The sequence below is a fragment of the Acipenser ruthenus genome, chromosome 8 (genome assembly GCF_902713425.1).
Source record: "Acipenser ruthenus chromosome 8, fAciRut3.2 maternal haplotype, whole genome shotgun sequence".
Taxonomy (NCBI): domain Eukaryota; kingdom Metazoa; phylum Chordata; class Actinopteri; order Acipenseriformes; family Acipenseridae; genus Acipenser; species Acipenser ruthenus.
Window position 1 is genome coordinate 51,063,904 of NC_081196.1, and position 12,234 is coordinate 51,076,137.

Here is a 12,234-nt window from a genome sequence, read left to right on the forward strand (position 1 = left end):
AAAGTTGTTTTTTAATAAAAATAACCTCAATATATGTCATTATTTGTTCACACAGTTTCGACAGTACACTATAAAAGCAGCATTCGTGCAATCTGTGCTATATACAGAGGAATAACTAATGGCTTAAAAAAAACACATCATACAGACCCTCAGACAGCTGTACATGCAAAGAATGAAATATAACCACAGTAAAATATATAAATGTAGAGTACCACTTCCATATTGCACATAAATCTTTGCAACTGCTCAATAAATAACGCATTGGCATGTCTGGTGGCATACATCATGTACTGTGTCCAGATTTATTTTTAAAATTAGGGATTCACCCAAAAATAGTGTTAAGATATAGATGTATGTACTACTTGACATTAACTTTGTTAATGTTGTGTAGCTATTAAATCAAGGATACTTTTTTTACCATCTGGATTCTTTTTTGTGGAAGCAAGGGACAAATCTTTTTTTGTTAGTCGTATTATGAAATCAAACCTGATTTTATTCTAGTTTTTAAAACAAAATTAAAATGTAACTTTTTATCTATTTTTTTTTATATATAAATAAAACCTGAAAATCTGAACCAAGTTAAGAACAGCACATATTTCCTCACAATAATCAAACATGTAACTACAGTAAAACAAAAATACATAAAGGGGAACAATGGATTACTTACTGTAGATTTAAACTTTGGCTCCAAAGTTTTCATATTTTTGGAGGACAAAATTACATTTAACCCTACAAAACTAAGACAACTTTCAATATGTGCATACAATTATGTTATTTATTTATTGTTTTGAAATAACTTGTTTTTTTTGTCTTTTAAAATTATGTCTTTAAAAATAAGTACTATACCATCTATGTCTCATCAATGGAATCTTTCTTTACATACAGTACAGTAAGAATCCATTGATACCTGGAACGTTCGACCATAATCAACCAGTACAGCTGACTAATCCAAAGCATTGTTCAGAATGTTTTACCATTTCTTTAACAGTATCAACAGAAACTTTGTGAGCAAACTAGGTTATCAAGGAGTGGTCACGGATTACGCATGATTAATACAATGCAGTGGACCTCTCCCAACATGACTAAGAAATTCTCTAAGCATGTGCGTATGCCACACACCTACAGTTACCTTGATCTATATTAGTCTGTACCTCTGTCATGCTCACATTTCTGTAACCTGTTGATGTAGGTCATGATCTGCTTTTTCAGTTTCAAAGCATTTACTCCATTTTTAACTGCTATATATATTTTTTTTTTTAAAAAGAAGAAAAAAAAAATCATCTTAATGTTACAAAATGAGAAACCAGCACATTGAGAGTGATTAGGAGAACTAGGATTATATTACTTGGTTGTTTGGTTCTAGTTTTGTAAAAATAAAAGAAGTTAATTAAAGAATGGTGGAAACGCATTGAAAGGCCTTGATAGCTCTAATGATGTCAATTACAGCCATGGTTGGGGATGTATGCCTCACACATGTAATTGTGGAAACATCATCTCTCAGAAATAAGGGCCAGGGTTTACAATGATGGTAACAAATTCCCATTTGGTAAGAAATTGCTTGTGAAACTAAGAGAGAAAAACAAAATACTGGGAGAACTGCAGGAGAAAACAAAACACCAAAAGCAATGGTAAATGTATTGGGGTAAACATCACTGGTAAAGAGTTCAAATTGTAATATACTGTTAGGACGGTAGCAAGCAAATAAATTAATAAATACATAAATAAAAGTATATCTGTAGTGCATTAAATATTCAAATGAACCACTATCATTTAGTTTAAAATACATACAAGTAAAACACAAACAACAAAAAATATTTTTGATTTTCCAATGCCATATTTCCATTACTGCTGAAGCAACAGGGGAAATAATCGTAGAACAAGGGAAGAGGTTCTTTTGAAGACAAAGTAAAGACACCACAATACCCAGTCTTGCCAACTGTACAAAATTCACAAGTATGAGGTATATGTAATATTACCAATACTGGTGCCCATTGCAGGGGTATATGTGGCACATTCTTGAATTTTTTTTGCAGGGTATGCCAATGCTGTTTGTTCATCCCGGGTGTGACTGTTCTCTGTTTCTCACACACACACACACACACACACACACACACACACACACACACACACACAACAGCACCCAGGCCTTGTCATTTTTCCTGAACGCATGACCTTTTGCTTGTCTGGAGTTCCTCCTCAAAGTCTCTGTGATGCTTCCCAAAGAAGCCATCTACAAAAAACAAAAAGGGTTTTATTAGTAAAAGATTCCTAGTCTATAAGTCTGCGTCTGCAGTGTCAAATACCAAACAAGATGCCTGTTGCTATTAATTGTGTATATTTAATATTTCCTGTTCCCCTAAGATGAAACAGAATGTTCACAAAGGGCTGAAGAAATGCAGCCTCGTCTCAACAATCTCCATGGACCCTCAAATGGGATCAGCATTTCCCCAGATACTGTAGTGCCCGAGTTTCTTCAGTATGGATTAGAGACTGTAACAAAAGTGTTTCTAAACCCTAAACAAATAATAATAATAATTCAGGTGGCGTAGAGGAGACAGGTGTGTCTTACATGAATATGATCCTTCATACAGGGATAAGCTGTAGGCACATGCCACTGTATGCATGCCCATATTATGAAGAAATTAGAACTAAAGTAGACCCATCGGGATGAATTTTCCACTTTCTCGTCTTGTTAAGTTGTATGAAGATGCCCCTTTACAGTAAAATAGGTTAAACACCCCAGTTAAAAGAACACGCAGTATGAAAATAAATGTCATTTAGACAAAAAACAGAAATATGGAACAGGTGTATTTACAGAAAGTGTGGTTTAATAAAGCATGTTTATTTATTAAAACAAATATGATAATTATAGCACAGTAGAAAATAGGTGTAACTCAGCTGGTTTTAAAATGGATGGAAGCAAGATTTATGGGTCCTGGACTGCAAATGCAAAGCGAGTCATCACAGACAAGGATTACTACTGACTGGTCTACATCTCAGGATGGGTATTACCCAGGGCTTGAATTTCAGCGCGGGATCGCGGGAATCGCGCATTTTACAAGTTGCTCCCACATATCTGCAAATTTCAGTGCAGGAAAATTCCGCAGAAATATTTTAAGACACCAAGCTACTGTATTTTTCACCCAATTTAGAATGCCTGAAACGCTACAACAATCTATAAGGAAGTGGGTGTCAGTGACAAAAGCACTATGAGCCGAATTCTGAGTAGTTCTGGTTAAAATAAATAAATAAAAGTAGTGCTGGATATTTTAAGTGTCGTGAGACTTTACATTATTAAGTCTATCTAGGTGTTTTGCAAGCGGTGACTTTCGCTTTAACTCTTAAAACTCAGCCCCATTCATTCTGGGGCGCCAGGGCACCGAAGGTTACGTACATATTACTCAGGCACTGTAAAAGCCACCTACCTGGTTCATGGCTTGTTTAAAAAGTACAGACTCAGGGCTTTCTCTGATCGCCTGAAGTTAAGCCTCTCGTCATGTGACAGAGTTCACAGCTTAGGCTAGCAGCTATACTGAAAGGGGCGGTATCATTGGACAGCTTAGAAGCTCAGCTTCCCCCCCATGTTCAATGGTGCAGGGTTTTTTTTTTTGTTTTTTTTTTTAAAGCCATCTATGATTACAATATATATAGCAGTGATAAAAAATGATGAACAGCTGTTAGGTCTCCTGAAAGCAGCTTATTTTAAAGCAACACCAGTGTGAATGATGATGATGATGATGCAGTAAAATATGTACAGTTTTTTTATATGCAAAAGTGCCTTTTCTTTTGCCACTCCCCCCTAAAATTTTGGAATCCCCCCCCCCCCGTTTGCTGCAACATAGGGGGGAAATCCACCCCAGCACACAAAAATGAAACTCAAGCCCTGTGTATAGAAATGTGACAGCTGACAAGGACTGGGACCACCCACCTTGTACCTCTTCACTAAGGGTCACTGTGAAGGGAGTGGAGTATCTCCCAGTAAGATTGCAAAACTATGTGAGCCAAGGCTTAACACAAGGTTCAGTATAAAACCAGAAAACTCACTAGCTTTGACGGTGGAGGTGTGCTGTTCTGTAACAGAGCTGGCCTCGGGATTCCTCTGCCACTGCAAAGATGAGAAAACACGTTACTCTACAGGTGTGCCCTGTTCTGCTCATTCTGAATGATGCACTTCAGCTACCACTATCTTCATGAGCAAAGTTATTATCACTTACTTGAGAAGCATATAGCTTTATATACTGTATATATACATATATAAAATACCACATGTTATTGGGAATATCATAAATTGGCTACATAAGGAGGTGCCTGTCTATCTGTCTTTATGCATGTAGCAATCTCATACTCGCCAGTACATTTTCACATGCTGGGCATTGTGAGCTTATGATGAAACTTGGTTAGGACATTCTTTGCAAGTTATTGAGTCTCGTATGTACGTTGCAATTCCATATTAACATGTAAATAGGGTGGATGTGCTTTTTCATGGTACCGCTAGTTCTAATTTTCTATTTACAGTCAAGGTGAGGGATGCAAGTTCCAAAAACACTATTTATTTAGCTATTTAATTATTTAGTTACAATTATTTTACCAGAATTCTCAATAGACAAATGCTTCCTTCATTTCAAGAATATATCATAACATGAAAATATACATTTTACAAATATGTCATGGCTTTTTCCTTTGTAGTAATGTAATGTGTACTTGAATCTAACGCAAGTGATACTTCCTGTTTGCTGTGGAGTGGAGTTTGAGGGTATTATTTACCACTTGACGACAGACCATGTTTTGGTCATGTGACCCTGCATTTGCCAATTGGGATTTTCACCTGAGGGTTTAATAATTCCTAATAAATCTTTTCCGACTGCCTGCTGATTCATGCCCTTATCCAACCACATTGGCTACTGCTCTCGTATAAGTTTCCAGTACTAAAATAAGCTCACAAGATTGGATAATAAATATTTGAACTTTCATTTCTTTTATCTTTTTTTAAACTTACAGTAAACTTGTGAACACACTGCAGGCTGCCAAATTTCTGGTATGATATGTCAGCCTTTACTTTCTTAGAATCCAGATCTCCTGTGTAGATCTGTTTAATTCCAGCTCCCTTAATTAAAGGCACACATTCATCGCATGGGCATTTGGTTACAAAAATCATTGTCTTCTCATCCTCTTGGATTTCCTTACACCTGAAAAACACATAAAATACCGTCAGTGTACTACAGTACCTTTTACTATAGAATTTACACTGCATATGCCATACATATCTGGGATCCACCACTGGCTTGCATGCTCTATATTCATATACAGTTCAGGGATCCTGACAAACTTTTTGCCTGTTGAGTGCCACTTTAGGAGCAAGTTGGTTGGCATCAGATTCAACTGCTTAAAATACAACAACTTGTTAAGACATTAAAGTGATACTAAAACATTAACTTAATGTCTGTATTCACTTGTTTGTTGTCTCATTCTGATAAGGGGTTAATCCCCGCAAGCTGGTGAACTCAGCATGTTTATATTTTAGATATTTTGCAAGCACACTGTCATAGCTTAGATATTTCCAAACCATTCTTTTTCATTAGCACAATCTGAGAGCTCAATTTAGTGAATGGCAGTTTTTCGAATGCAATAAGTTGCATTAAAATGTTTTATTCTGTTTTTTTTTCAGCAGTTGCTTCAGTAACGCATTGCTCTAGTTATCGTAGGTGTACACTTTCTAATTACAGTCTTTCTAAGTATTTCGAAGCTTTCTGCTGTCACCGTTCTTCAAATGTTCAGTTTGAGAAATAAACTGTTTGCCCTGCAACAGCTGACCCTGCTTTAGTACAAAACCTTCAATACATTTACTGTTTTTCATTGTGCTAACGTCTTTATTAAAAAAAATGTTAAGACAGATGTCATAGACTTTCATAAATACCGACAAATATTTTTAAAGGGAGGGGCAGCATTTTTTGTGTTGCAGGTACCAATGGCACCTAAAAAAACAGTTGCCAACATTTTTTTTTTTTGTCATTTTGAATAAACTTTCTTGAAACAAATTATCAGGCAAAGTTTCACCAGCTCATTTCTGAAGACTCTGCTTTCATTATCCCAAAAGCGAAAATGTCTGAGCCCTTAAAGCACACCCATACCCAGTCCTGTCACTATTTCATCAGTGGTTATCTACACACTTTCAGGTTTTTCTCCCAACCCGCCAAGGTTTTAAATAAAAAACAATACTTGAAACACTGATTTGTTTTTTTTAAAGAATGATTGATTAAATACAAGATAATAAAACGTGAACCCATCAGTAGCTTTGAAAAGCTCAAACTTGCACTGTGAGGCCCTCCGTAATAGTTTAAAACTATTAGATCCATCATAGCTGTGATATGTCTGCTGTTCTTACCAGCAGATGCCATTACTAGCCCGTCTAAGCCCAGCATACATAAGGAAACATATTTGGGAAACATTTTCAAGCAGCACATTAAATTAAAACTACAGTATTTCCTGCTTTTCAAGTTGAACAGACATGGCCTGTCAGCTTAGATATCAATAAAGATAATGTATTTTAGCCACTGTCCAAACCATGCCGCCTTCAGTACAGTTTACCATCTTACATAGCCACTTGATCGATGAGTCAAATGTTAAAACAGTCTCTCCTGATTGGCCAAATACTTTACATTTCTTAAAGTAGAACCAAGGTTACTCTGGGAAACATATTCCAGCATTTAGCATAAACATGGAAACATTGTGTATGCTGGGCTTAATGCTCAGATCAGCACCGATCAAATTATTACGCACTACCCAAAAAAACTGTGCGCCAATGTGGATGTCAGCGCATGTTTCAGGGCACAGTGTGCTGTGGTGACGAAGGTGTGCTGATTGAATGGCATGTAAGGGATGTAGTTAGGAGAGCGCACCTACCGGAACGTTATGGCATTCTGTTCAGCGTGGATGATGTATCTAAACTTCCGGATTTCTCTGTCTTTCTGTCTATCGTCCATTTGAGGAAAGTCTGCGTATTCTGAGCCCACTGGGTAGGCATTGTAACCGCAGCCAATCAAATACATGGCCCCTGTCCCATCGCAGTTACTCTGAGGGGAAAAAAACAACCACACACATTCATGTTTCTGTGAATAAGTTCTAAAAACAGTTTTTTTTTTTAATTTAGTAGTCGCCAATTGATTTTTTTTTCTCCCAATTTTGAAACGGCCAATTGTATTTAGGCTCGGCTCACCGCTACCACCCCCGCGCTGACTCGGGAGCGGCGAAGGTGAACACACGCTGTCCTCCGAAACGTGTGCTGTCAGCCGACTGCTTCTTTTCACTCTACAGGCCCGCCATGCAGCCAACCCAGAGCTACAGCATCGGAGAACGCCGCACCTCTGGGCAGCTTACAGGCAAGCCCGCAGGCGCCCGCCCAGTCTACAGGGGTCGCTGGTGTGCGGTGAGCCGAGGACACCCTGGCCGACCTAAGCCCTCCCCCACCTCTCCCCCCCCACCCCCCCGGGCGGTGCTCGGACAATTGTGCACCGCCCCTTGGGAACTCCCAAAAACAAGTTTTATTTAAATGTATCATCCCCCCCCCCCCCCCTCTTTTTAAACATCGTTTTATTAATTTGGTCTATTTCATTCTGATTGTGTAATGACACTAAGCTGGTAGCACTACAGCATCCAAATGTATAAATGAATGCATGTTTAGGAGTTTTTATTTCACTTATTGCAGCATCTAATGTGTAACCTACAGACTTATTACAGAACAAAATGTAAAATGGTTAATATGGTTATTAAATTAAAAAAACAGTAGTTCATAATTATATTTAATAATAATTGTAATTCTAATTATTATATTTATAATTTGTTTCCTAAACAAAACTAACACTGATGAACTATAAACCTCTTTATAACCGGATCTTTTTTTTGTGCAATTTTCTGAAAAACTAAAGCAATCTTAGTGATGCAGGGCAAACAATAACACTGTTGTATTAGCAGCCATTTAAATTAGATGAACAGACACAGCAAAATGATCTAAAGTTAATTGTGAACACCCTTTAAAGAGTTACAGTATACTGATGCTCCCTCAATACTTACAGACTTCCCTTCTGCCCAGATTACAGCACCGACTCCTGTTTTAGGGTCCTCTACAAGGCAAAGTTACAGTTATGAGAAACATATAGAAGAAACTACTGTTAGTAATGTGCCATACAGAGATTTATCAACCCAGTACAAGCTTTAAAAAAGCACGGTCTACCTGCGCTTGCGTTTAATAAAAATGGAATCATTATTAGCTTTGAGCATGATTTATACAATTAGACAGGATTCAGTAAGCCATCAAGACTAAAGACTAATTCCAGTGCAAGGTGTACACAAAAGAAAGCCTCTTTATTTAGGTCTCAATGGACTGGATTTTCTACCTTCCTATTATTAAGATTATTTATTTAGTTTAAAGTTACAGGCCAAACAATATTAAAGCAAATGTAGATTACTGAAAGTTTGGAGCACAATGTCACTTTTCGCAAGATGGAGAGTTTGCTTTAATGAATAAAATAACACTTGAAATTTATGAAACTGTTCCTTACTGTTGTTAATGAAACCATCAACAGTCCAGATCCGTTTCAGGAATATCAAACTTGATTTTATTCATGACAAACAGACAAAAAAAACAAAAACACCCACATTCTTTATTGTTTTTGTTTATTATTTTAATATGTTTTAACCTCAATTTTGGGAGTTTAATATTTACCCAGAACTATATTATACAATCGAAGAAAATTATTCAAATTAAGAAAATATATTAGATTTGGGCTCTTTCAGAAAAGGACACATTTTTTTTATATACCCCCCCCCCCCCCCAAAAAAAAATATAGCAATTAAAAGGCATCTCACCAGTTCGGTATGCCAGCAGTTTGGCCTGTACCATGCAGTGCCTGGCAATGCCCTGTGGTAAACCTTGGTCACGGTCTTCATCACCTAGCTGAGTATCTCTGCAGTGAAATCCATATCCTGCACAGCCAGGTACACTGGAGTCCACTGTGGCTAAAAGGAGGATCAGATCTTTCATGTTCTGCCGTAAGCTGGTGAAATAAGGGTTCTCACAGAAGTTCTCCAAGCCCATTTTCATTAAGATGCCCTTGTGTGCCTCCTCGTTGGAAATCAAGAAGATCTTCTCGTAGTCCTTCAGCCTTTGCTTTCGGTACTCAATGAAGAACTCTTCCAGTTGGAAAGAGGGGTCCAGGCACACAATTTTTTGCAGGAAGTCACATTTCATGGAGGTTTCCTCCACAAACTGGTTCATGTTGAAGGCTAGAGGCTGGAGGAGGACGCACACATGAGGCCGGCTGTTAGACTTCAGCCTTTCCGCAGCATTGGCGTCAAGCTTGGCGTCGGGGCTGCTGCTGCTGCTGCTCACCGTCTCGTTCTGCAAGAGGCTCATTTCTGGATCAGCGGGCCAGTAGGATATCTTGTTTACTCCAGCTAGAAATGGAAAAAAGAGAGTTGGTCTTCATGAGATTCATGCTTCAATTATTTAATTAATTAATTTAAGAGACCAACAGGGTCTTACAGTGTCTATTACTAATATTCCATCTGTGGGACAAAGAGAAATAACAAGGCACTACATACCTCACCATTAGATTCAATGTATTCTGAATTCAGTTTGAATGGATATGAGACTATTCAGAACGCTAAATGTGTCAATTGATCTACACTGTGGCAGATATAAATACCACAGTAGAGGACTTAGTTAAAACCAACATCCACAGTTTAGCAGAGTATTTTTGTCTTTTAAAAAAGAAATCAAATGCCAAACTTGTGCCTCTGTTTACTATTTAAAAAGGAGTCTGTATTTATATAATCTGCCTCTGTTTCGATCATCACATGGAACTCCAAATAACATCCATATACAGTGCTCCCTTTATAAAAACGTAAAAGCTTTTCACTTGTGTAGAAGAACTTACATTGCAGCCATTGTGTTCTTTGTTACTTAAATGTGGAAACCAGGTCTGCTCAGTCACCTCTAAGAAAAACAAAACCGAGCTCAGGCAGCCTGAGGAGGTTTATTTTAAGGTGAAATAACAACTGAATTCAAAGTTTCACATGCCAGCAAAGCAGATTCACTCCTGAAGGCACGGCTCACCTTTGTTTTGTCAACAGATCACAGATTTGACAAGTTGAGCAACTTTTTAACATTAGGGTCAAGAATCAATAGATGTGGTTAGTTGAAAACAAATCAACAAACACTTGAAATATAATTTTTAAAAAAAATTAAGTTGCATTTTAAATTCTGGTACTCAAAACAAAAGTTCAGTTCGGCTCACACGATTTGAAGCCAAACTTGTTGCTACACTAACCATTTCCTATACAACTGCGTGTAGTTATACACCTGCTTTCGAGGAACAGGGCAAGGCTCTACATTACAGCCATTGTTTCAGAGCTGCTATTCTGTCGAGAACTAGAATCTGATGGATTTTTGCTGCTGCTACACCTACAGAATAGTAAATATGATTCACTGGGGCATTGGGTCCCATTAACAAAACGTTAAGCAATGTTTAAAGGAACATTTTGTTAAGGACTCTCAGCACTGTTGAAACAAAGAGAATATTTTCTTAAAGAATTTTCCTTAAAGCCACAAAGTTTTGTGAATGAGGCTGATGGTTTCAAGCAAGCAAAATCTGAAAATAAATGAATATCTTAAAATCCTTGGAGTGCAGGTATACGGTTCATTTTTGGATACGACAAATCAGCAATTTCTTATATTAAATGGCCTGAATATTGAAAACATTGTATGGTTCTGCTTCTTTCCACGTAGTTTTTATAACAGGCAAAACTGGTTGTGACTTTCACAATTGTTCACATTACATTTGCTTTTTGATTTCAATGTGCTTGTTTGCTTTGTTACCAACATCAATGTACTGTGGCTTTAGGCCATCATCTCAGGCTGTCACTTCCACAAACAGAATATTTGGTATTGGGAGTGGCAGTTGCTGTGGTAGCTACTGTAAAATAGTCAAAGTCAAAGTTATAGTAGATATTAATGAACAGGCATCACAAAAGAGCTTAAAGGTTTGGAAACGCTGTTGAATCTTAATAAAAAGGCATATTTTTTATTTAAATACAGCCACTAGAGGTATAAAGGAGATCACCTTTAAAAGGTGGGAATCCATTATAAAGTGCATGAGTCTCCTGTTGTACACAGTTTTCAATGCTTAGCATGCAGCTTTGTTGGACCGTGATATAACAATACTCACCATTTACAACCATTTTCAGACAAGAAGAGCAAGGCTTTCTGGAGAAGTAAAGATCGCAGCCTTTCAGCCAAGATCCATGTTTGATAACAGCTATTTGGCCTGCATGCAGTTCCGAGCTAGAGCAGTGCAATCCAGTGATTTTCATATTGTGAACGATAACCAGGCCAGTTCTTTTCACCTAGAGAAACAGCATTCATTGTCCTGAACTGTGTGATGGGCGAATAATAATATGCATGCTTCTTAAAGTGTTTTATGGCATAGAAAAAGAATAAAGATATTAAACCCTCAATAAAACAATGGCTGTGCAGTCTCCAGTAACTCTGCTTCTTTTCCCACAAGGAATGGAAGAAATGATCGGCTCCATCAAATAATGTGGAGGTAAGCCATTCACAGCCTTCTAGGTAAGTAACTAGACTTCAAATATGTATCTCACAGGCAAACAATGCAAATAAAACAATAGCAATGTTCTGATTTCATCATGATATGGTTAAAACATGGCAGCAGCATTTTACTGCTACAGGGCTCCACTTTTACAATCTTTGTAAGATTGTAAAATTAAGTTTGCTGAATATTTCTTATGCGGGCTGGTTTTGAGATCACACTTGTCAGAGATCAAATTAATATGAGCAATGATTTCCCAGGAGATTACAATAGCCTAGAATTAGAGGCTCGGTTTTATCAGAATTGTAATTCATCCATTTCTTTATATCCAATACACAGGCAAGCAAGCTTTGCAGTAGAATGAGAAACACTACACACTAGAGAGTGCCAAGTTGAGCCAACCAAACTCAACATGATTCAAACCCAGGTACCTAAAGGTAAAATCTATGAAAGGCTAGTAAATCAGGCTAGTGTTTCATCCTCTAAAAATATATATTAAATATACCATTTACTGTTAGGCGGTATCTACGTCAATGAGCGTTTAACAGTGGTAAATACTGTATAACTCACTGTGCTGTAAATGAGTACTGTTGGACTGTTGAGCATTTAAAACAAAAATAAATAATACAAG

General features: G+C 37.4%; 1 protein-coding gene across 2 annotated transcripts in view; it reads right to left on the reverse strand.

Moving 5' to 3' along the window:
- Positions 1 to 12,234, reverse strand: part of LOC117406705 (cytidine and dCMP deaminase domain-containing protein 1-like) — a 16,201-nt gene continuing 3,967 nt past the window's right edge. For both annotated transcript variants that reach the window (XM_059029177.1, XM_034010977.3), the window contains exons 3-9: positions 11,223 to 11,400; positions 8,863 to 9,450; positions 8,068 to 8,117; positions 6,901 to 7,070; positions 4,997 to 5,186; positions 4,045 to 4,105; positions 1 to 2,230 (exon numbers count right to left, since the gene is read on the reverse strand). In XM_059029177.1, the coding sequence (XP_058885160.1) occupies positions 2,151 to 2,230; positions 4,045 to 4,105; positions 4,997 to 5,186; positions 6,901 to 7,070; positions 8,068 to 8,117; positions 8,863 to 9,450; positions 11,223 to 11,400 (1,317 nt within the window). In that variant the 3' untranslated portion in view covers positions 1 to 2,150. The remainder of the gene's footprint in view (positions 2,231 to 4,044; positions 4,106 to 4,996; positions 5,187 to 6,900; positions 7,071 to 8,067; positions 8,118 to 8,862; positions 9,451 to 11,222; positions 11,401 to 12,234) is intronic.